The 27,461-nt window shown below is 34.2% G+C and overlaps 1 protein-coding gene across 1 annotated transcript in view; it reads right to left on the reverse strand.

The window, feature by feature from the left end:
* LOC132127628 (zinc finger SWIM domain-containing protein 6) overlaps positions 1-27,461 on the reverse strand; it is an 80,257-nt gene that overhangs the window by 23,760 nt on the left and 29,036 nt on the right. The window contains exons 2-4 of the mRNA XM_059539586.1: positions 11,039-11,395; positions 9,498-9,646; positions 7,692-7,842 (exon numbers count right to left, since the gene is read on the reverse strand). Coding sequence (XP_059395569.1) covers positions 7,692-7,842; positions 9,498-9,646; positions 11,039-11,395 — 657 coding nt within the window. The remainder of the gene's footprint in view (positions 1-7,691; positions 7,843-9,497; positions 9,647-11,038; positions 11,396-27,461) is intronic.

Raw genomic sequence — 27,461 nt, forward strand, 5'->3', positions numbered from 1 at the left:
CATATTAATAACATTAAAAATGCGGTTGACAACAATGAATAGAAGATAAATTCTTTCTCTTTGGATTTTTATATAGATATAACCCTAATACACGTGTAATATATATATATATATATATATATATATATATATATATATATATATATATACACACACAAATAGATTTAATATAAAGTATAGTTTAAATCTGTTAACATATTAACTGACATATCACTTGAGAGACTTACAGATATAAAAATTATAATTAAACTTTATTTGGAGTGCTACTCGAGCACAATGCACATTTCTTAATATTAAGCCTAAATATTAAGGCTGTGTTTTATTGTCACTACTGATGAGGACTGTATGATCTATGAATAATATTGGTCTTTAAATGCAAGATATTTAAAGTGTACCTGAAGAATACTTGCAATAGTTCCACTTTAGAACAAATCGCATATACTTCAGTGTATCTTTAGTTGGAGTTCAGCAAGAAATCAACAAAAGATTTCTGCACAATTAAAGTGCATTAAGAACAAAATTAGTTTTTGTCCAATTTAGCAGACTTTTAAGTATTCCAGTTTAGTATACTAAAAGTACAACTGCTTTTATTAGGTACATAAATATGTAAATATATTTGTAGTATACTTCGCATGAAACAAATGCATTTCAAATACATTTACATTCAGTAATTTAGCAGACACTTTTATCCAAAGCGACTTACAAATGAAGACAATGGAAGCAATCAAAATCAACAAAAAAGCAATATTCAAAACCTACGACAAATCTCAGTTAGCCTAACACACTACACATAGCAAAGTTATTATTTATTATATAATAAATAAAAACATATAGAATAGAAAATACATTTAAGTATATATATTTTTATCTAGGGGGTACAAGATTACCCTGTTTAAATCAATGTGTTAAACAAGATAGGTCAAAAGTAATCTAAAAGTACTGTAGTCTGATTTTATTACCTGAAATGTGTAATGTAAAGGATTACTTGGATTACATTACTAACTACATTATATATCATTTAAATTGTAATTATACACATTTTCTCATCTGTTGACCAACGTTACAGTAGATTTGGGAACTGACGAGAGAAAACCACTTCTAATTGGGCAAGCTGGCGTTATTATTGGCCGATAACCTCAAAAAAATTCCCCAAAATCAGTCTATAATAGCACAATATCTACACAAATGGCTGCTGTCAATCTTGACAAATGCAACTGAGAAAAGCACTTTTGTTTACTGCAGTAATCTGTAATCTGATGATGAACACTCCAGCTGATATGCTGGTTGATCAAAAATGATGGCAGTGTTTGGAGTTTCTACTCTATAAATACACCAACAAATGCTTACAATCCCTGGTTTAAAAAAAAAAGAATACAAATAAGTTAGATGACATCCATCCAGAAATACAGGCCTCTTTCAAGCCAACGGTACAAAGAAGTTGAGCATAAAGCTCCGGATCAATACACATACGTTCCTCACAGGGCAAAGCTCCTCCGGATCTCCAAGCAGCAGCAACCCATGAGGTTCATCTCGCCTCTAATTCATCCCATTGGCCGCATCAGGGAGTGATGTATGGAGCCTGACACGAGCGCCGTGCCATACGGATTGTGTATGATGGTTTAATCACTCCCAGAGTGCTCCACAATGACATACTGAGAATACCTGCAAGAGCCAGCTGAGAGAACGAGAACCAGAGATGGAGGAAGGGCGAAGGAGAAAACAATGAGACGGGGGGGAGAAACGAAGCCAGCGGGAGAGACAAATCTATGATGGCAGCAGAGGAATTGGATAGTGGCGAGAGAAAAGAGTGGAAGACAAAGGAGGAGAGAGAGAGAGAAGGAAAGATGTGAGGAAATCTGGAGGAGCACGGGAGGCTCGTGGGGGGATGGGACCGAGTCTCGGCTCTTTGTTTGGGCATGAAGGCCAACAGACGTGGAAGAGATGAGAAGACATGCACCACGGAACATGCAAACACGGGACGCAGCGGCGTATCTGAAAAACGCAAATCTCAGATACATTAATGCCTCTCTGACAGGAGAAGGTAAGAGGCAGGAGTCAGGGTGCAAATATAATCAAAGTATAATAAATGTAATATAATGTTTTATAATAATAATGTAGAATATAATATTAGGTGCAAAGTCTTTTTGCTGCAAAATACTACTACTATTAATATAATAATAATAAATAATAATAATACAAATTATATATATTTATTTTTTTGTGCTGGGAAATAAAATAATTAAATACAATTTGATAACAGCAAACAAAATAATAATGCTGGGAAATAATAATAGGCATTAAATCATAATATAATATATTAATGACTTGATTGGCTCTAAGACAGGAGTAGGGTAAGAAATCAATCGAATATTACAGAAAACCAGATTTTCCTGATTTTATGATTCTTCGTTCATGAACGTCAGCATTCTTTTGTGCAACACTAAACTAAAATTTTTTTTTTAATAAAACATAAAATTCAATGCCCTTACAAACAACCTCCACACAAGTAGTAAAGTCAGATTTATGAGTGAATGATTCTTACGAGTCGATTCTTTTGAAAGATTCATGACTCCAGTTAAAGATACACATCTGGAGTTCTATTCTAATAAATGCTACTAAAACAGCGCCAAGACTTGCTACAGTAAATGAAACGGTGTCTACATCAGGCAAAAAAAGTTATTCACCCATTTTCCAGTTGCCCTTAACTTGCCGATAACTAGTTAGTGAACATTCTTAGGTGGCATCTCCGACACTTCCAGTGTAGGGAGTTTCAAGTCGACACGGTTGCTTACAGTATAAACATGTATTAAGTGGAAACGAGAACTGGCCAATGTCTTACGAACGGATCTGCAATGAACAAGACAATAAACACCACAAACAACAGCAAATAAGACATCATAAAACACTTCACATGGCTAAACCAAAGCTAAAGTTGCCCGTCACATCGTCCAGTCCCTTGATTGAAAGCAAAAAATGGTTACAGCAGCTGTAATTCATTACGCCCAGATCACAATAAGTGAGGTGTGACGTTAGGCAGGGGAGAATGCTACATGCTTATCAAGACGCCGCTGGCTGTTTAGCACACCATTGTCTTAAACTTGCTGGCTACACGGCTTTGTGTTTGGACAATGTGAAGGGTTAGCGCTCGCTAGTGTAATTATGTCAGCTGAGAGAAGTCGTGGCCTAATTTCCAGGCTCCTCCATCACATACGTAACCTAGATGAAAAGGAGTCGCTTCCAGCACACAGGCCCCTGTGCCCAGATTAATTAAAACAATATTGAGCTTTGCTGAATAAATTCATCCACACATGCACACAAATCACGCACACACATCCTTCCCCCTTTCTTTGACCGCGTCTTTCACGGGCCTAATTTGAGCTTTCACTCCAAATCTCATCCCTGCTGTCAGCACGCCTGTCCCGAGCCCAAAACATCCCATGGTTCCACTTTCTCAGAAACACACATACATAAACATAGCGAATTCAAGCATTATGGGATAAATCTATGGGATAAACATTGACCAGGGCAACCAAAATATTAATATTCATAATAATAAAATATTATAATTAATATACTATAATATAATATACTATACTATAATATATAAGTGTTAAGGTTTTTGGTGGGATATAATAGTTTATAATATATAATAAAATGTGAAATAATATATCAGAAACAATAATCATCATAGTTAATACACAATATTTTAGAATATACTTGAATTAATAAAGATTATTATTATTATTATTAATTTCATTGTATAATATAATATAATATATAAGTGTTAAGGTTTTTGGTGGGAAATAATCATTTATAATATATAATAAAATGTGAAATAATATATGAGAAACAATCATCATAGTTAATACACAATATTTTAGAATATACTTGAATTAATAATGATTATTATTAATAATAATTTCAATTTATAATATACTATAATATACGAGTGTTAAGGTTTTTGGTGGGAAATAATTTATAATATATAATAAAATGTGAAATAGTATATTAGAAACTATAATCATCATAGTTAACAATATTTTAGAATATATTGGAATATATTATATATTAATATATAATAATACATAAATAAATATTATTATTATTAATAATAATTTCAATGTATATATAATATAATATAATATATTTAATATAATTATGCTTTTTTTAGCTTGGAAAAAATGTATTATATGCAATTACATGTAATATAATACAAAATTAAAAAATTGCAACAAAATCAGATTTTCTTGAACTGATAATGAATGGTTCTTGAATGTCTACACATTACTCTATAATGCTCAGTAATATAAGACGACATCAATCTCGTTGTCTTCACTGGTTGTACACAACAACAAACAGGCAACATTTACTCAACTAGTATAGTCTGATTGGTGAGGATCAGTTGTGTCTATGGGCCACTGCCACTAGAAGCACCAAACATAACTGTGAAAATAATGAATAAAAGAGATCCGAGACCTGCCTGATGCAAGCGTGCCTTTGTTCCCCCAACAAAAGCGATTGGCTTGCAGCAGAGGGAGCGAGAGATGGATGAAGGAAGTGGTGGAGTGAAGGATGCTGGGAGGGGTGAGCATATAAATCTGGGCTGTAATCTCCCTCTCGCACTCGCTGGCAGCCGTCTCCTCCGCTCCTCATCCTCAGCCTACCTGACCGCCGGTGTCAGATTAAGTGTCCGGGATTTAATGAAACAGTCTTCGCATTATCGCGCCTGTCAGGGAGGAAGAGGAGGGGGCAGCCTTCATAACGAAGGCTTCTCCAATTACGCCGGGGCTTAGAGGGCCTGACAGGCGTAATGATTCATCTGAGAGAGGGAGAGAGAGAGAAGATCTCGCTCGCCTCCTCTTTTAAATGAACCAGTGCCCCTCCACGGGTTCTTCAGGGGTGTAAGAGCTCTCAAAATGGTGGAGCTCGCCCGGAAGAGACACCTCCAGCATTTATCTGGATCGAGTCTCAGCCTCGGTCAACACGTTCACAGAATGTTCACCAAAATAAATTCATGAGAGCATAAAGCTCCAAACAGTTCGCCTTACTTAACTAAACAGCTCAAAAGAATCAGGATGCAAATGTAAAATAATAAAATAAATGGGTGCAAAGGTATAACTGCTGAGAAATGATATTACTGATAATAATAATAGTAATAATAATAAATGACAAAATAATATGTAATAAAATATAGGCCGAAAGAGTTTAAGGTTATTATGATAATAATAATAGCATGAAAAATACAATACAAAATATGGGTATAAAGGTTTTTGGTGAGAAATGATAATATAAAATCCTTTGAACCTATTATGTTGTATTTTATAAGGTTCTAATAATACAAATAATAATAATAATAATAATAATAATAATACAGAGACAAATGGTTGTATGAGTTGTTACAAATGATAATATAATATAATATAGATGCAAAGGATTATATAAAGTGTTAAAAATAAGAATATAATATAATATAATATAATATAATATAATATAATATAATATAATATAATATAATATAATATAATATATAGATGCAAAGGATTATATAAAGTGTTAAAAATTAAAATATAATATATAATATAATATAATATAATATAGATGGAAAGGATTATATAAAGTTTTAAAAATAAAAATATAATATATTATATAATATAGATGCAAAAAATGTAATAGTGTTAGAAATAATATAATATAATATAATATAATATAATATAATATAATATAATATAATATAATATAATATAATATAATATAATATAATATAATATAATATAATATAATATAATATAATATAGATGCAAAGGATTATATAGTGTTAAAAATAAGAATATAATATAATATAATATAACATAACATAACATAACATAACATAACATAACATAACATAATATAATATAATATAACATAATATAATATAACATAATATAATATAATATAGATGCAAAGGATTATATAAAGTGTTAAAAATAAAAATATAATATAATATAATATAGATGCAAAGGATTGAATAGTGTTAAAAATAAGAATATAATATAGGTTAAAAGGTTATAATAATAATTAAATCAAATAAAATAATACAAATGAACAAAGTAAAACTGTTTGTTTCGGTCCATTATTGTGGCATCATTGGTTTTCAAATATCTCCTAAATATGAAGCAATGAAGCAGAGCTTGCTTTGTTTTACATGTGGATAATATGTTCTCTTCCTGTCTATGTGTGCGGTTCTCATCCAAATTAATCTTTAGACCAGAAAAGACTCAAAACCTGGGAAATACTACAGCATTTCCTTCAATTCTGTGGGATGCAACATTATAAGGGTGTAGGACTAGTGTTGGTTGGGAGCCCCCATCGAGGGGCCACTCATTAAACAGCCCACTTCCCTTTGAGACACAAAGGGCCTCTCTTCCCCTTCCTGCAGCCTCTCCTCATCCTCCGTCAAACAAAAATGTGACACAGAAGGCCTCACTACACACAAACACTCGCTAATCTTGTCCAGCCCCGCAAATTCCTTGTAGTCACACGGTCAACTCGGACACAAAAGCATCAGCCTCTAAAACTCCAGCCCGTGAAACTTTCAAACAGAGGACAGAAACCTAGTTTACTGCCGAAACATGGTTTTATGAAGATTATTTAATGAATAGAAAGTATATAGAATTCTTTTCTCTCACTTGTGACCAATTTAATGCACCCTTGCCGAATGCAAGTATTAATTCATTTCTTTATTGTAAATACTGATGCTTGGCCAATGCAGAGTAGATGAAGTCCTACTTTACTCTAATGCATGCAATGACACCAGTGTAAAAACACAGAAGAATTGCACTTGCACCTCATTAGCAACTGCTTTTGGCCACATTTCAACACACAAGATGAAGCTTGAGTAGCTACTGTAGAAACGGTTGTGTTCACATACTTGCGTAGTTATCTCATCAAATGCTTGAACATCCGATTTGCAGGTCCATTGGTCTAGTGCTTATCTCCCGCTCTGCTTCTGCGCTTGGCACACAGGGACCTGGACGCCAGCAATTGTGCCCACTGCCGGCGAGTGCCAAGGCAAAATTGATGAAACATCACAGGATTTGAGAATTGGCAGCCTGACACGATGCAGTGAGCCAGTCACAATTAAAATGATTACACGTCCTTCCAATTTTCACCACTTTCATTCCAATAGTGCTGATAGCAGGAGAAAAACATGATATATTCCTTACATATACTACACTATGTGGACTGAATGGCAGTAAAACAACATTTGTTATTGGCTCCATGTGTTTTGATCCAGTTACAGTAATTGAAGCAAAAGAAGCAGGACGCAGCACTTCGGAAACGGCCTGAAGTGCGTCGCCAGTTTCTAGTGCTTGGGTTGGATCATGTGCTTACCACAGTATATTTTAGACGGAAACACCCAAGAGGGTTTTAAGTGGGAAAAGAATATGCAATATTGATCAAGAGCAAAAGCTACGAATATGCAATCTGGCAACGGCAGCATCCTCTAAATGGCCGTCCTCAGAGACACAGGTGGATTTTAAACGGAGATCCGCACAGACGCTGAGTGCAGTGAAGATGGACTCGAAAAACAACACAACTGACCAGTTCCCATACAGATCTACAAATCAAATCTACATGCAATCTAGCACAATAAGTCTTGCATCCAAAAAAAAAAAAAAAAAAAAGATGATTGTTTGTGTTGTTCTCACCTAACTCGTCCCACAGCTGCCGGTATTTGTCTGTCATGGTGGTTCCCTGCTGCCGCCACAGAGCCAGCCGCGGGTCGGCCATGAACTGCTCTGTGATTAGCGTTAGCATGCGAGCGCCGTTCGAGTCCCGCATCTTCAGCATCTCCCGTACCTACAGGAAAACACCAAAAATGCTAAACATGACACCATATCCAAACGCAGCCATGATTAAAAGTGATAGAGCCACGACCATGAAAAGTGGTGCAGGACAGGACATTTTATTTTGATATGAAATACTTTTAAGACTGCATTTAACTGATAAAAACCAGTAATAAAAACCAGCATATTTTTTATTCCTGAGGCATTCTATTACTTGTTTAATTTATTTTAATATAATATATTTTATTAGAATATAAGTATTTGATAAAAGAATAAAAGAATATAAAATATATTTGATTATACATTTATATATAATCAAATATATATATATATATATATATATATATATATATATATATATAAAAATGCAAATGTAAAAAAAAATATATATATATATATATATATATATATATATATATATATATATATATATATATATATATATATAAATAAAATTAAAATATATTAGTGTCAGTAACATACAGAAATGTCAAAAGTGCACAAGCAAAAACAGCTTGTTTAAATTTATTAAATACATTTTTAAATCAAAAGAATTTATAAAAAATGTATTTATAATATATTTGATAAATTGTATAAAATGTATAAATCAGTGTCATAAATCAGAAAATAGTTGTGCTTTTTGTGGAAACCATGATACATTTTCTTTGTCAGTATTCTTTAATGAATAGAAAGGTCAAATAGAAAGAATAGCATTCATTTTTGTTTGTAATAAAATGTCACTTTTGCTCAACTTCGCTATGAAAAATAATTTTTCAAATGACCCAAAACTTTACACAATAGTGTAGCTCCACCCACAGAGAAATTTAATTGGTGTAAAGTTCCACTCAATTTATGCATTAAAAATGAAATGTTTTTTGATTGGCCTTGATTTTGTGGCTTCTTACAGTGTGTCCTAACTACACGACGCGTGATAAAAGGTATCTTTTTCCATGTTAATCTGAGTTTTTGTCCTAACTAGCCGCGGCACGCGGAATTTCTAATTTAGAAACAGTTTCTGTTCTACAAACTATAAGACAGTAGATAATCTCAGGTGATTATGTGCATTATTCAAAAGTAAACTCATCTAATATGAGTTTTTGATATCTTTTTGTGTGACCTTAGAGCCATACTGAAAGCAGCAACAGATAGTTAACCTCAGATCTAGAAAATAAATTAAATTAAAGATGTCCGTTAAAACAGTGAACTTACTGCGGAGTGTATTCAATAATAAAGATGGTATCAGTCACTCAGTATGTACATTTAATAATGTTAAAAAGCTTTAATATTTATGTATTAGATTATAAACGCATCCATTTCGTTGTGAGTGCAGTACACCCACACCAGTTCTGATTGGCTGTTATATTTGATTGACTCGCGATGTCGCATCTAACCTGGACACCCAAATTGTTTGTCGCATCACGTGTAGTTAGGACACAGTGTTAAAGTATGTTATTTGCAAACAGAACACTTTTTTTTGTTCAAGGTTGCGTGATACCTGGTTAGGACCTCTTTTATGAGACCATCCAGACATTTTATTCAAATGTCGTGAGTGAGTTTATACTAGCATGCTAAATTTAAAGCATTTCATCATCTGATTGCTTAAATTGCTAATGCAGTGATGTGGAAAAGGTCAACTCATCACGAGTGGCTCCTGGAGCTTCAGCCCACCTTTGAGAACAGGAGATTGAGCTGTTTGCCCGACCCGTGGTATCCCCCCTGGGACAGGAAGAGTTTGACCTGCTCCTGCACCTGCTCCTCGTCCAAATGCCAGCAGTTCTCATCGTCCACGCTGGCCCCCGCCGTGGGGTCCGGGGCCCCTGGTTTAGAAACACACAAGCAAGCGATCAGCGAACAGTATGGTGATGCTTATACTGATCAAATAAAGCCTATAAAACGAGGCAATACTGATTATAGTCATGGAAAACCAAAACCAGAGATTATATATCAGCCAAAACTCTTCAATGCAATTAGTGCAATCAACACAGAGCCTTAATGCAATGCAGAAGTGCGCTGGTGTTCGAGAAGGAAACAGCTGATGATTTAAGCACTGTCGACAATGCTGAGGGTCTATAGTAAAGATTTATTAGACGCCACATCAAACTAACTTCCTGCATTCCAGCTGTGACCTCACACAGGCCCAGCCTGATGAAAGCACTTCCTTTCCCCCCTCATTCTGCAATACGCTGTTTGCCGACCCCCCCCCCCCTCCTATAATTGGCACATCCGCTTTAGATTTCCCCTTCCCGAAAAAAGTGAAATATAATATGGCCATTGTGTCTAATGCCGAAACGATAAGAGAGACTAGAAGAGTCTTTCTTTCCCTTTAGATTTATGTCATCAGGGCATGATACTGGCAGCAACAGCTCCACCCAACTCATTTTTAAAGGGTCTGGTCATTTTCAGCAGATCTATAAAAACTAAGCTGCAAAAGTGTCTTAAGATGTTATCATGTTTGTGATGCCACACTTTACTTTAGCGACTACATTTACAGGCAACACACAAGGAAAACTGGATAATCAAAGATCATTAACATACAGAAATCTTAAAGGTGCTGCAGAAAAAAAACAGCTTGACAAAGGGTGGGAAATTGGTTATGTAAAATAAACAAATAAATTAATTAATTGATTAATAAATAACAAAATAAAAGTATAATAAATAAATAAACCGAGAATAATATAAGCTCAACATAATAATAAATAAACTAAATAATATAAAAATACAAATTTAATGAAATATAAATAATATAAAAAATGTAAATAAAACAAATATTTAAATTTTGTATTTTATTTTTGTATTCATTTTATAAGCATAACAAAAAATGTCAATAAATGCTACAAAATGCAGAATATGAGTCTTTGACGTTATAACAAAAAGCATTCAAACATCCAAACAAAATGTCTTTTAATCTCAATATAGTAAAAAATAAATAAATAAAACTGAAAATAAAAAATAAACCTTTTTTTAAATAAATATAATAAATATAAAAAAACTACAAAAATAAATGTAAAAATTATTATTAACAATATTAAAAGAATAATAAAAATTGTATCATCTTAAAAACTAAAAAAATTCTACAATAAAAAAAAATAGCAGAATATGGCCTATATATATAAAAAATGTAAACACAAAGCCCAATTCTGGTAGTTAGCTCTGTTAGGCCGAAGAAATGTCAAGCAGTAATGGTTGATATCAAGGCAGCTGGAGCTCACCGTGCACTTGATTGATCTCAGAGTTCTGCGAGAGAATCTCGTCGGCCAGTTTCTGGGCCGTGGGCAGCACTTCTGTGTGGTGGACGGTGATGAGATACTGCACAAACTTCTGCAACTGGTCCCTGTTCATCTGGAATAGAGTCTCTGAGATGGGGAGGTGAAGTTTGACCTGTTCAGGCCGCCGTACGCGGTACAGAGACAGCGCCACCACATGGGCGCAGTAGAAGATGTCCTTGTTTCCACAGCCGCACGTTACGGAGGTGATCTTGCAGCGGTCGAAGCTAATGGCTACGCTGCACACCATCTCGGGTTCTGACGTCGTGGCCGGTTCTGTTACTGTGCCGCTCAAATGGAAACCTGAGAGACAGAGAAAAGGAAAGAGTTACATTTTTGGATACAGTGTATGCTATATTTTTTCAACTGTTTGGCCCATCCAGAAAATTGCGTGAAAATTTTCTGACTATTTTCTCCAAGAGCTTTGATGCTCCACTTAATAAATTGTGCATTTTAAATAATCAGGCTTTATTTTTCCAAACTTATTGGTTTTCCTGTAGTGTAGTGGATTAAATAAATAAATAAACAAACAAAAAAAACAAGCATTATTTAAATAAAAATAAAAAAATAAATAAAACCAAATAAATAAAAATACTTACACAATGAATTAAAAACAACAAAAAAACTAATAGGCAAAAATAAATAAAAAAATACTTTAAAACGAAAACACTAAACATGAATTAAAAATAACAAAAGAAAAAAATGAAATCAACGCTTTAAAAAAAAAAATATATATATATATATATAATATAAATATATATATAAACTTAAGTGAAAATAAATGTAAAAAAAAGAATGAAAAACTAAATCTAAAATAAATTCTTTACAAAAAATTGACAACTAAAAAACGTATAAATAAAATCACACTGACACAAATGAATTCGAGAAATTCAGAATCTTAAAAAAATAAATAAAATAAAATAAATAAAGTCCACCTATCTATCAGTCTTGCTGCATAACCAGGCACCTAGTAACCAATCGGAACACCTTAACAACCATTCAATATTAAATGTTATGATAAAGTGAAAATAGATACAGGCACAATGTAAAGCGGGAGAGAGGATGAGGAAGTTTCAGTCTATGAGTGGTGAACAGATGTGTGTGTGTGTGTGTGTGTGTGTGTGTGTGTGTGTGTGTGTGTTGGGACGGGGCGGGCGACGAGGGTGGAGCTGCTCGGTGACTGGCTTGTGCCACTACAAAGGCAGGACTGAATAATACAGATGCTCATTTGAATATTATTTGAAGTGTTGATCCAAAAGAGGCGGAGAATTGTACATTTACTAGGAAGTAAAGCAGACATTAATGAGTGTGTCTGCCCCACACCCAGAGAGTTCAAATGTGCCCGTCTACAGCCGACTTCACTTCCTGCTCGGGCTGCTTCCAATATTTAAGCACCGAAGTACTTCATCTGTGCTTTTGTTCTATTGTTTTCATTCGTCCTACTGCTTGCCAAGTAGTTAGTCCAAAAATAAATTAATAAAAACAACAACAAAACACACAATTAATTCAAAAAAATAACTAAATAGAAATACACTTTTTATTCATCCCACTGATTATAATGGTTACAAAAAAAATTATTTAAAAATGAATATATAAAAAATGAAATTAAATAAAAAGTACTTCTAAAATTAATTTTAAAAACAAATAAAATACTTTTAAAAATAAAAATATTAATTATAAATAAAATAAGATCAAGAAATACTTAAATTACAAAATATAATATATAAAATATAAAAATTTTAACAAGAAAAAAATAGAAATACTAAAATAAATAGTTTAAGATATGAATTAAAAACATAAAAAATATAATAAAAATGTCAAAATAAATTTTTTAAAAGAATTCCCTCTGACAAAAATGAATTCATAAACATTTCAAAAATCAGAATCTGAAAATGTAAATAACACATATTTAAAAATACTTTGCTTTTTTAACTTTTACATAAATGAGTGTTCAATATTAGTTTTGTATCGACTACTACTACTTTGTAACAGATACAGTCTTAGTCTATTCTTGCTACCCTAGTACACATACACATCAAAACCATCAACCTGCATTAAAATAAGATCATAAACCTTGGAGTATTAAATGGAGTCTGCGCCTCACATCCAAATGAGCTCTTGCCTAAAGGGTAAGAAAGCCTCCTAACTCTTAAACAGCACATATCCTGTTAGCACTGAGAGCAGCCCACTATTAGTACAAGAGAAAAGGGATGAATGTTCAAGTTTCACTTCCTTTCCCAAAGTGCTGACCCAGCAGTGTCCATCTATACGCCTTTCCACAACGCTAAATATATTCAATCACTGGAGAAAAGCCTTCACTTGTAGGATGTGGAGAAAGAAGGCGCCAGAAGCGATTTCGAAACAGAGTTCAAGAAAAGCTTTTACAGAAGGCCAAACACAGAGGAACTGGCCAGCGGCGCTCCAATCCATGTTTTCGCCAACAACGCTTACGTAAGACAACGTTTGATCCTCTGTTCGCACCCCAAATGTGCAGCTTTGTGTGGAAACAAGAAGACAAGGCTAATACACCCACATAGTGACTACTCGCTTTAGCCACATTGTCAAACCCAGGTTAGTATTTGAGACGGTCTGATCTGAAATAAACACGTGACACACTTCTAGACGTCTTTAGAGGGGATTCCTCAGCACACACCGCCATCCGCCTCAGGAAACAGCGCTAATATTCATCTGCACGGGATGCAAACAAAAGCAGCGATGTTGTATATATCACGATGCAAATCAACTCATTACGCAGGCGGTCTCAAGGTGGCCACTTCCTGCGCTCCGTTCATCACCAGACACAAACACTTAAACTCTCAGATGACGGGCTCAGCAGTGAGCTTCATAATCAAAATTATTTTCCTCTAAAACGCTCCCCGAGGACAGGGAAGGTAATAACCAAAGCAAGAGCAGATCTGGAAGCCAATATAAACAAATGCAGGAGATATTCTGCTATTCATCATAACCCAAATGAAGCTGGAGCAGCACGAGACGACGCACCGCTCTGGGTAATCTTACATCAGAAAATTAAAGAAACAAAACAGAGGAAAACAAAAAAACACACGTATATATAAATAAATCTAAAAACAGAAATATAATAATAATAATATAATAAATTACTTTTGTCTACATAGAAACAAAAATGGTAAATTATTAAAATGTGGATACAAAAATCAAGCATTAATAAAATAGTATTTATGGAAAAATGGAAGACAAATATACATATATAAATATTTATAAAAGAAAAATATTTATGGCAGATATAATTTTTTTTATAAAACATTAATTATGTCAACATGAAAAATAAATATTAAATATTAAAATGTATATAAAATTATTAAAAGAAATACATATATGAACATTATGATCATTTATACCTATCAATCACCTGCAGGTGTGCGAAGGTAATTATCGATTGATATATACAAAAACAAAAAGGTACAAATTTTAATTTCATATTCAGATAAATGCAATGACACCACAGACACAGACACCACTTTGTTCTTTGAGCAAAGTGTATTTTCTCCATTCCATGACTTGATTTCAGGGTGAAATATGAGCTGTATATTTTCTTGGCAAGTTTCATGAGACTCACCCATAGACAGACCCTGGACACACAAACACACATGTATTCACACTCTAAATGGTTTTCTTGGCATAGAGGCGGATTTGGAGACGGGAGAACTCTTTAACGAGCTGTCGGCGTCAGGAGAGGATGTCGTAAAGGGAGAGTATCCCGAGTCCTCGTATCACGTGAGGAACCGTGTCTCCAGGACAGTTCATCTTCTCTGACAGCCTGCTAAATAATCAGCCTCACCTCCACCATTACACTGCTACTTCATCTCTCTGGTCTTCTGGAAGATTCACTGAAGCAGTCGATTCTACAGCACTAATAAAAACGTATCACTTAGTTTTCTTATAAATGATGTTTCCATACTTTTAAAATATGTATGAGAAAAATGACAAGAGAAAAATATGAATTTTTAAAAAATTCATTTAAAGTATTTTTAATTTTTACATTTTTATATGTACAAAATTTTAATTCTTTTTTTTTATAGATAATGTTTAAAAAAATTACAAATAAATATATATATTTAGCATTTGTACATATTTTACATTACATACATTATAAAATTATATTACATTAAATTAATAAACTTTCATAATTTAAAAATGATTTAAAAAATATTTTTTTATTATTTACATATTTTTAGCAACAAAAACTAAATATTTAAATTCTAAAAAAAGTCACACAGCATGCAAACTGCATGGAACTTTTTAAACAACCATTTTTTATATTAACACATTTTTTAATATATGTAAATATGAGAAAAAATATTTACATTAAAACATTAACATTTTCTAAATATATACATATTTTTCGTATTTACATATATTATTTTTTACATATTTGTAAAAAGAATATATTTAAATATATTTGTTAAAAGGTTTATTTACAAATAATTTTGTTATACATTTAAATTTTTTTTATACATTTCTAAAATACAAAAATACCAAACAATATACTCCATATAAACTCTCAAATGAGCTCATCAAAGATGCATGCATGTCACAGCACACATCAAGTTTTTCAAGTGAAGGCATTTTCTATTATAATTGCACTATGTACGCAACTCAATGGTGAAAGTAGCTTCAATGAACCTCATGCACATGCCACAGTGACATTTATAGTTTTTTTATGACAAATAATTATACCTCGTATATCATGCTTTTATAAGCTGGAGCTGGCGGATGTGTGCGTGAGTTATGTCAGCGCCCGTCCTGCAGGGGGATTTATTGTGTCGACAGATAATGTTTAAGGCAGAGTTAATGGAATAGCTGGGGCAACAAGACAATTAGTACGACTTTAATTAAGACATTTTCTCTGTGGTCAGTTTTATTAAAGCACTTAGGTAAAACCCTGAGGAGTTCACACACTTCAGACTGGCACAGAAGGACAATCTATAGCTAAAACACAGCTTGGGATAGCGGGAAATTACAACATGCTAGAAATGCTATTGCGACGCTGCTACAAGACGCAGAAATAAGCTGTTTTGAACTTTGTCTGACCGCTGATAAGGTCAGGATTTAGATTATGGATGGCTCATCTAGTACGGCGATTATCAACTGAAGGACATTTGCCGTTTAGCATTGCTTTTTCTTTTCTAAGCATAGATTGATAAAAGGGATCGTTGACCCAAAATTAAAATTTGTATAATATATTTCACCCTCATGTCATTACAAACATGTATGGCTTTCTTTTTTCTATAAAAAAAAACAAACAAAAAAAAACAGTTGGGGTCAAATCAATATTGAACCAAACATACTTGTATTTTTTGGATAGCATTTCAGGTCACCTTAAACCGAAATGAAAACTAAAAATGTAAATAAAAATAAATAATTGTAAAATTAATTTGAATAAAAAAAAAAATTATAATAATAATAACATACAATAACATCCTGAAATAGACTTTTTCTTAAAGCAAAATATAAAAAATATATTTTAAAATAACTATAAATAACAATGAAATCATAAATAAACAATACATTTTACTACACAAACAAATTCCTTTTTGAATATTTATATATGGAGTAATTTTCATGTGATTTTATTACATTTTTATTGACTTATGCCTTTAAGACGGCAAACTATATAGATTTTTTTTTTTTTTTTTTTTATCAGGTGAAAGCTATTCCCTTTTTTATGATGACAAAAGTTTCAATAAAGCAGGTTTTGGCATAAATTCATTGGTCACTTGGTAAAACTAGTCAAACGATGAGTGTTAACATAAGGATAGTGTGACATGCCCAGTTCCTCAAAAATGAAACAACACAAAAAAAAACTAGTTGAGAAGCACAAATCTAGATCACGTAAGGGTGATTTTATGCAACCAGCGAGGTAAAGTTTCTATCAGACGAGCTGCTGGATCTGCCGTGAGGACCTGACGCTACCGAATCGAGGAGATTGATAACTCCTCGTTTCCTGGCCGACAGCGAGGCTAGTCACTCTCACACACCCTGACAAAGTAAATGAAGAAGAATGGAGGCTGGGGGGGTTTTCCCGCCCCTGAAAAGCACAGCAGAAATGTGCGCAGACAGCCTTGTGCTTCTAGAGATCGACAAGTCTGAGTGCTGTGCAAATTTCCACCGTAAATCCTCTCCTGTCCAATGCTGGAGCGCTACGTCCCATGCCCGCCTTCAAGCATACATGCATCTAACCTTTCCGGCCCCAAAACCGACCTTTTCAAGTATTTCGGTCTTGAAATGTCCAATTAGCTCTGACCTACACTTTGGAAAAGGCAAAGGAATGCAGCACAGCTACTAAACAAGACAAACGTCTCCGACATGCTTCCCTGCATAAACAGAACCACGCATATCGAAGATTTTACAACAAGAAGGGCCGACATCTGTGTAGCACTGATCGCTTTCATAAGGAAACCCACAATGCATTGCTCAACATCGCTCGTGCAAACAAGTGGTTTCCATTATGCTGGAAGATATCGGAGCCAGGGAATGTTTGCTTTGGGGACGAAGGCAGCGATTTGAAACACGGTCCTTAATGATGCAAAACTTGTTTTTGGTGTTTACCTTTGTAGGCCTGTATCTGGCCATCAACTTATTCCCGCCACTCTGGCAAGAACAAACCGAATTTAATGTGTTTTCAGCCCACTGGCTCCACAGTCACACCCCTCCAGATGAGCAGCGAGACACCACCTGCTTTATAAAGCGATTTGGTCATGAAGAGGAAAAACATGAGTAAAAACTTTTTTTTTTAAAGAAACAGTTCACCCAAAAATGCCTCAAAAACGGCCTCAAGTCGTCCAAGATTAGGATGAGTTTGTTTCTGAAATGTAGCAATGTAGCATTGCATCACTTGCTCACTAATAGATCCTCTGCAAAACATCCTCTTATAAAACACGCAGCTTTTCACTTCACAAGATATTAACTGATGGACTGAAGTGATATGGATTATTTGTGATGTTTTTATCAGCTGTTTGGACTCATTCTGACGGCACCCATTCACTGCAGAGGATTCATTGCGGATCAAGTGATGTAATGCTACATTTCTTCATGCATACAAATCCAATGAAGAAATAAACTCCTCTACATCGTGGATGGCCTGAGGATCAGTACATTTTTAAAAATCTTTCTTTTTAAGACTAGAAAGTAGAGGGAAAAATGGTTTAACTTAGTAAGCCATCAAATCAAACACTCAAAACTAAAACAAGAAAATAAAAGAAATTTGATTATTTCTATCATTAATATTATTCTTCAATGATGCAATGAACTGAACAAAAGTGACGGTAAAGACATTTACCATGTTTCAAAAGAATTAAATGCAGCTTTGAACTTTCTGTAATAAAATAATGTCTGCGCTCTTTTCCCTCATCCCAGCATGATTAGAAAACATGTGCGTTTCTGGGTCTCATGTGCAAGTTATTAAATGCTGACATTTCAACCCCTCCGCGCCCTTAAGGCGGGTCACCCACGAGTTCCAAAAGAGGCCAGTGTGTCTCAAAAGTAGCCAATTTTAGCCCGAGCCCAGAACCAAGTTAACCGTACTGAAAGCCTCACTCCGTTTCTACACAAACCAGTTTGTTTTCTTCTTCGGACCACCCAAACAGACGGGAGCGGATCAAAAGCATTTTTAACACAGCAGTTAACGTCTGCTAAACCGGTCGATGGAGCGATTACCACCACGTCCCCTCAGAGCTCGCCACTTCAAGAAAAAAAGAGATGTTTAAAATATCAATTCAAAGTCTAATAACAGCAGCCGAATATAGTATATAACACTCGCGAAACCAAAGAGGGGAGCTGGAGACCTTGAGCGGGGTTTCCCTGCTTACAAATCAAATAATTGATCTCATGAGACGTTTGGAAAACATTAATGACAGTAATTGCTGCCTTATATCTTATATTTGTGAATACTTCAGCAAATTCAATTCCATTGCCAAATACTTGTCTAATTGAGTTTGGAAAATCCCAGCGAAGTAAATATAATCGACGTCCTCAGCGGTGAGTTATCTTGGGATAAACTTAATGAAAACATGCTGGACTGTTACTGACATACATTTGTGATGTTTTCTTCATCCTTCAGGGTATAAAAATCAGCTAACATACATGTTCAAATTTTAAGTCTAAAGAAGATATTCACAATATCTTGATGATTGTGAAGCCAATACAAGATATACATAAATATTGCTGTTTATTTATATGTACTGTTATATTAGTGCATATAAACAAGTAATTACTAAGTAATATTTATAGTGTATAAAAAACATGACTCCTTGTGACTTGAAAAGAAAAACTTAACTTAAATATTGAAAACAAAATGAGACAAAGGCTGAGAAATTCTCAAAAAAATTACACACACACACACACACACACACACACACGTGACAGTAAAGACATTAATAATGTTACAAAGGATTTCTAATTTCACACAAATGCTGTTCCCTTGAACTTCTCATTCATCAAAGTATCTTGAAAAAGAAAAGGCTTACTGAGCAGGAAATCAGTATATCAGAATGATTTCTGAAGATGATGCGACAATGAAGACTGGAGGAATGATGCTGGAAATACAGCTTCGCATTATAGGAATAACTTACATCTTACAATATATTTAAATGGATAACAGGTATTTTAAATGGTAATATTTCACAATATTACTGTTATTAAGGCATTTTCAATCAAATAAATGCAGCCTTGGTGAGCAGAAGAGACTTCTTTCAAAAGCACAGGCAAGCTCATGAATTCATGGACATTGGCACAGCACTGTCTATCAGACGTAATGAATGAATCCCCCTATGACCCACAGAGAGCTGCATTCTGGGTATTAGACAGGCTATATTGTCACTGTGAAAGGCTGACTGAAAATAACCAGAAAATGGCCCTTGATCTGCAGGCTGGAATTACATCTGGTCTCCTGAAAACAGACACTACAGGGACTCGCCGCAGCAACATTCAGCCATTTAAATAATCTGTACATCTAAAGTCAACATGAAACGCAATGTGCAAAGTGCTTAATAAGAAAGTTGCATTTGATTTCATGTTGATTTGCAAGCTTGCTTATACCTGCTTAATGCACGACTCGGTGCGTTTCCACATCCTATGCTGAAGTGTGGAGTGTGTGAAAGTCTTGGTGTGTGGTCTTTCGGTAAACAGCGTGCCACAGGTCTTCTCCTCTCGGCTCCAGAGGCCTGGAAAAACACAGCTGTAGCCCAGCGGTGGTTTCACAACAATCAGGCTTTACCGTGCCACACGGGACCCTCGTCCACCAGCCGGCTCTCCAGCCCCTCTTCCAGCACTCTGTTTGCCAAGCGGATCGCTTTCCCAAAACACACGAGAGAGGAGGAGCGGAGACCAGAGGAACACACCCCTCCTACACACACAGATATGCAAAAGAAAAGAAGAAACAGACGTACACCTGTTTCCTGCAGTGGTGCTCGTGTGGATGGGTCGCACCCGGGCACTGATTCATGTTACAGGATGAAATGGAAAACCAGGTTGTTGGAAAAACATGGCGAGGGAACAGCACCGAAGGCTACGGACGGACCTCTTCCCTGGTGCTCGGGATCGAACTACACACTGAGCGCTGAAGCTGTTCAAATATCCATCCTCGTTTCCTCAAACATAAAGCACCAGCATGAGTTCCTCTGAACAGCAAACAAACGAAAGCATAGAATCCCAAAAGCCTTGTCCATTCAAAGTATTATTCAAAGAAGAATTATTTGCCTTCAAGACTCAGAAGGTTAGTTTGGGTTGTATTATTATTCTAAAAATTGTATAAAATAAAAAAAAAAAATATATATATATATATATATATATATATATATATATATATATATATATATATATATTATTATTATATTATTATTATATTATTATTATTATAAACTAAAAGATGTCAACTAAACACTAAAAAAACTGACTAAATCACCCTGTGGAAACATGGGGAAAAAAAAAAACTTCAGTAAAGCAGCCAGGGAGAAGACAAGATAAACAAAGTTAAAGTTGGAGTAAAGTTGAACACTGGTGGTAAAAGCTCCTAAATATAACCTTTCTGGCCTTTATCATGAGTGCTGGTCCACTTCATCACTGCAGGGAACAACAGCGCTGACATTCAGCTCGGCCTGCCGGGGAAGTGGAAAACCACTATTTGGGACACACTTAGTGCTTCAGCAGGGTCATGCTTCAGGATCGGAGCTCCCACCATGCTAACCATTAGCGTTAGCCAACAGCCACTTAAAGAAAGTTTAAGATTAGATAGAGTCCAGAACCTGGTGAACCTTGTGCTCTTACTTTGCTGTAAAAACACAGCTTAAACCAGCCTAAGCTAGTTCGCTGGACTCCCAGCCTAACAACGCTGGTTTATCGCTGGTTTTAGACACATTTTTGCGGGGAGACTAGTTTAAAACTGTTTGTAAGTTGTAAAATACACAACAAAAACAATTCATTTTTCATTAGACAACAGGGTTATTATCGTTAACTAAAGCCATAACCATAAAGAAAATTGTAACTTGATAATAAATGTTAAAGTGAAACGTTAACTTAAAACATTATAACTTATTTCGCTTAGTTCTTTCAAGGCAACATTTCTTTTTCCATTTAGTTCATGTACTAAAACGATAAAATTAAATATATAAAAATAAATACTATGTAGATTTATACAAAACTAAAAACTAAATTTTGACTACATTTAAAGTGAAAACAAAATATCAAAATAAAACCCAATTAAAAAGATTAACAACAAATCTAATTTTATCATTGATACTAAAAGCCATTCATAAATAAGCATTAATTTTAATAAAATAAAATATATATAAAAAAATTGTTTAACTAAAGTTCAGAAGTACTAAAACTAATTAAATTAAAATAAATACACATTTAAAAAAATTCTAAAAATTTTCAAATTAAAGTGCAAAAATAAAATCTGAAGAAATATTCAAAATATTAACAAAAACTATAACAGTATATCAATGATACTAAAATAAGAACTAGACCGAACCATTTATAATTCTATTGTTACTCTATAGGGAATAAAAACTAAACAAATTAAATTAAATCAACTATTAACTAATCTATACTCAACATTTTATGATTTCAATGCATTCTGAGATGGACTTATTTGTGGATCATACTAGCGTTTAGTCTAGTCTTCACATAGGGAGCACGTCTAGGCTGCCTAAAAGTGCCATTCAGGTGGGCGTTCACTGAGTTTTGGTAAAACAGTCTCCTGCTGCTGGAGCCAGAGACTTTCTAGGAATAAACAGGGTGGAAGTGTGGCGTCTAACCAGTGTGCACAGTCTGACGTGAGTGAGACCGGCCGGGCTGTGACAAATGTCAGTACTGAGTCTGCCAGGCCACAACCACCCGCCCCTCGCTCCCCATCCCATGAGCAGAGGCGAGGCTCAGATCTGGACCCCTCCCTGCACATTAGGGTCCCCATGTTGAGGGCCAAATGCCATTTAAAAATAGCAAGGAGCCACGTAACATGTGGTGGACTGCGTTTACGCCCCTCTGCCACATAACATTAGTGATAGCTACGTGTGCATGAGGCTTTAGGAGAGAATTTCTGCTCGACATACCACGTTCAATCCTGTTTCTTTTATGATATAGATATAGAAGGATAAAGCTAAACAAAATCAATAGGCATTTAATAAAGAGTGCAAAAACAAACCTTAAAAGGTCCCGTTCTTCGTGATCCCATGTTTTAAACTTTAGTTAGTGTGTATTGTTGTTGTTAGAGTATAAATAATATCTGTAAAATTCTAAAGCTCAAAGGTCAATGCCAAGCGAGATATTTTATTTAACCGAATTCGCCTACAAAAAACGAGCCGTTAGGACTACATCCCTCTAGTTCCTGCAGTTATGATGTCACTAAAACAGTTTTTTGACTAACCTCCGCCCACATGAATTCACAAAAAGGGGGGCGTGGTCTTGTGCACTCTGACGTGCGCTGTGTTTGTCGCCATGTCGTCGAAACGCTTTTATTTTCATCTCGGAGTCCAATCACCTTTGTTTGTGCTTCCCAGGGACGCTGTACTTAGAGATCAATGGTTACAATTTATGTTTAACTCGGTTCCCGAAAATTATAATCCACATGTAAAACTATGTGCAGCACATTTTGCTGAGGACAGCTTCCTCAATCTCAATCAGTTTAATGCCGGATTCACACAAAGATTATTCTTGAAATATGGAGCAGTTCCCTCTTTGTCTGGAGAAGGCATCGTTTATGGACCACAGCCGGTAAGTGTATTTTATTATTTAAGTTGGTGCGTTTAACAGTTTCTGTAACTTATTACACAAAGGGCAACGCTGTTTAGCTTTGTTAACTAGATGTTAGGGCTGTGCAAAAAAATTGAATGTGATTTTCATGCGCATCTCGTCAGTAAAAAACGCTCCTGTGATTATAAGTACATCTCCAGCACATGCTCCTGCCCACTTGCTTCTCAAAACTAGCCCAAAACTAGTCCAATTGCGTTTCCAGGAGGGCAGCGCGTGCTCAGCTGGTGTCGAATCACAACACAGGAACCGCTGGCCCAATCAGAATTCGAAAAAATACTGTGTGTTTTTACACGCGAAACATGAACACATGTTATATTGCACACTGTAAACACAATCAAAGCTTCAAAAAAACTTAACTGAGGAAGAAATAACAGTGATGCACAACTTTTAGTAGCTTTCTATACACTTCTAAAATAAAAGGCACAAATATATGAAAGATGATTGTATTTGAATTACATAGAAATTGTATATATTCGCTTGGATTGGATTACATAGTTTTAACAAACTAATGAACTTGTGGGATGCATATTTGTCAGTTATACATATGCAAAACAGGTATGAAAAATAATGGCATAGTTTATTAACTATTTTGCATTGATGCACCTTATTTTTTAATTGCTTGGAAAAAACAGAAATCTGATTGTGAAAACAATTTGATTTATTGACTTAAAAACTATAAGAATGGTTCAAATGTGGATAATTTCAATTAGTTAAAACATTAGATTGAAAAAATTTTGATTTATTTATAATAAATATATACACACATCGGTAATTGTGCATTTTAAAATGGGATCTGTTTCACGTTAAGTTTATTAATTTATGTTTAAACTGTAATCGAGATAGATCATACACAATTCAAAAGACATAAATATATATCTATCATAATAAATTTAGGCCTGTGTAAAATGTGTAAACTGCAACATGATAGAAGACACTATTGCTCAATTTATATGTTACTTACAAACTATATTGCTTGTATTTATTAGTAATAATCAGAATTAACTATTCACCCACCAAGTAATATAGTTCAATCAGACATTTAGAGGCAAAATAATTCATGGCAACACAAGCTTTGTTAGTAAGTTTATATAAAAACATACAAAGCCTATAAGGGCTCTAGTGATAGGACTTAACTGCAAATTAAAGTCTTGAGTTTACTAGTCTCAAAACTAATTTTAGGCTTCAGGAACCAAGCGGTTATTCGTTGAAAACAGTGGTGAAGATGTGCACACTTCAGCAAGCTTTTCACTTCCCCTTGAGATGCTTGCTCGGTTAGTATGCCTGGAATTTAACACCCAGACTAACCGACTGGAAAACCTGACTAATAATGTGCACAAGAGGAAAGCAGACAGGCACGGAGGCCCGCGGGTGAGAGGGGTTGACAAATATGTAGTGGATGTGAAGAGACCTCCCCACAGTCAGGTGACACAGAGGTCACACGGGATGTGCTTCACATGCACCCACTCACAAACACAGACACACACACGCCTCATTTGCAAAAATTCAATTATTAACAAGCCTTATGGAGTACAGTACCCTTTCAAAAAATAAAGTAACATTTCTTGGCCATCTAAATCTGTACTAGAATTGTACCGTGATATACAGCTAGTAACAAAAACTACAACCTAAACATAAAACCTTTCTAAATTAAAATGATTTTAAAAAATGGTTTATATATACATATACATATACATACATACATACATATACATATACATATATATATATATATATATACATATATATATATATATATATATATACATATATACACATATATACACATATATATATATATATATATATATATATATATATATATATATATATATATATATACATACACACACACACAGTACAGACCAAAAGTTTTGAAACATTACTATTTTTATTGTGAAATATTATTACAACTTAACATAATAATTTTCTATTTGAATATACTTTAAAAAAATAAATTTATTCCTGTGATGCAAAGCTGAATTTTCAGCATCATTCCTCCAGCCTTCAGTGTCACATGTAACATCCAGTCTATCACATGATCATTTAGAAATCATTCTAATATTCTGATTTATTATGAGTGTTGGAAACAGTTCTGCCGTCTAATATATTTGATGAATAAAAGGTTAAAAAGAACTGCATTTATTCAAAATAAAAAAAAATTCTAATAATATATATTCTAATAATATATTTTCTTTACTATCACTTTTTATCAATTTAAACACATCCTTGCTGAATAAAAGTATTGATTTTATTTAAAAAGAAAAAAAAATTACTGACCCCAAATTACTGACCAGTGGTGTATATTGTTATTACAAAATATTTATATTTTAAAAACATAGCTTCTTTTTTTTTTTTTTTTTTACTTTTTATTCATCAAAGTATCCTAAATTGTATCACATGTTCTGAAAAAATATTAAGCAGCAGAACTGTTTCCAACTTTGATAATGAATCATCATATTAGAATGATTTCTAAAGGATCATGTGATAATGATCCTAAAAATTCAGCTTTGCATCACAGAAATAAATGATAATTTAAAGTATAATACATTTAAAAACAATTATTTTAAATTGTAATAATATTTCACAATATTACATTTTTTTCTGTATTTTTTTGATCAAATAAATGCAGGCTTGATGAGCAGAAGAAATTTCTTTCAAAAACATTAAAAATAGTAATGTTTCCAAACTTTTGGTCTGTACTGTGTGTATATATATATATAGAGTGCATATAAATGAGGATTTATAATATTATAAATATCCTAAAATTCAAAAGTGCTATATTGAGCAAAAGGATGAAAAATATTAATAAATTATATTTCCATAAAATTCAGATTTATACATCATCTGAAAGCTGAACAAATAAAATATAATATAATACTGAGAAAATTGCCTTTAAAGCTGTCCAAGTCCTTAGCAATGCATATTACTAATCAGTTATCATATATCATTTTGATATATTTACGGAATAAAATTTCCTAAATATCTTCATGGAACATGATCTTTACATAATATCCTAATTATTTTGGCATAAAAGAGAAAAAATGTATAATTTTGACCGCTAAAATGTTTTTTTGGTTATTGGTAAAAATATACCCCAGTGTCTTAAGACTGCTTTTGTGCTCCAGGGTCACATTTACATGACTGGGATTGATAAAAATGACATCATTCAATTGTGTCAGAATGTGTTGGCACTGCATTGTGCCTTTGCTGTCTTTGTTTCCATAAACACTCTAAAATAAAACTGCATTTTAAGAATAAAAAAACATGTTTCTGAAAGATTTTTCCAGGCGTCCTCAAAAGGAGTCAAATCTCACTAATGTCTGGGGATAAATTCATCTTGAAAGTACAACCAAGTAAACCCACATACAAACGTGCCACAGACACTCCCCTGTGTGGCCCAACCCCGAACCGTGCCTGGCCCCAAGCTGAACTGCTGACGTCACGGGCACACGAGGGAGGAGCGAAAGAGAAAGAGAGAATTCCTAAACAGTAGACAAACCCACTGGTGGGAAGCTTAGAAAGCCCTCAGCTGTGACGAAGAAAAAAAAATAAAAACCAAGGCTTGGCCGTGCGCCAGACCTCTGAGCTCAGCATTTTGTAATGCACTTCCTTTTCGCTTAACAGCTTGCATAATAGAGCCGGCCGCCACAGCCGCCAACCTTTAACTCTTTGCATCCTGGTCTCTATTTAGTGAACACACCATGTGGAGGGTTAAAATGAATGCATGACGTGTGCTACACCAAAAACACTAAATAAACAAGTAAATCTTCTTCCCAGAATTCAAATACCCACGTTCTGCAGCTCTTGGAAACACCAAGTTCCTGCCCGACGCCTACTGCACTGCCAGATATGAAAATATGCTACTTGAACTCAAAGTTTGATGGACAGGAAGGGTACATAAATGGCATTTGACACGAGTCTGGTCTACAGAGTTTAGAAACACGACCAGACAAGTGACAAAGAGAATCTTGAGCTTTGTGCGGGCGGACCTCTTTAAAAAGTCTAATCTAGTTCCCTTTGTGCACAATCAAGAATTTCAATTCAGCCGTAAGACTACGGCATCTCATAAATGTTTATCAGC

Source organism: Carassius carassius, chromosome 45 (assembly GCF_963082965.1).
Source record: "Carassius carassius chromosome 45, fCarCar2.1, whole genome shotgun sequence".
Lineage (NCBI taxonomy): Eukaryota > Metazoa > Chordata > Actinopteri > Cypriniformes > Cyprinidae > Carassius > Carassius carassius.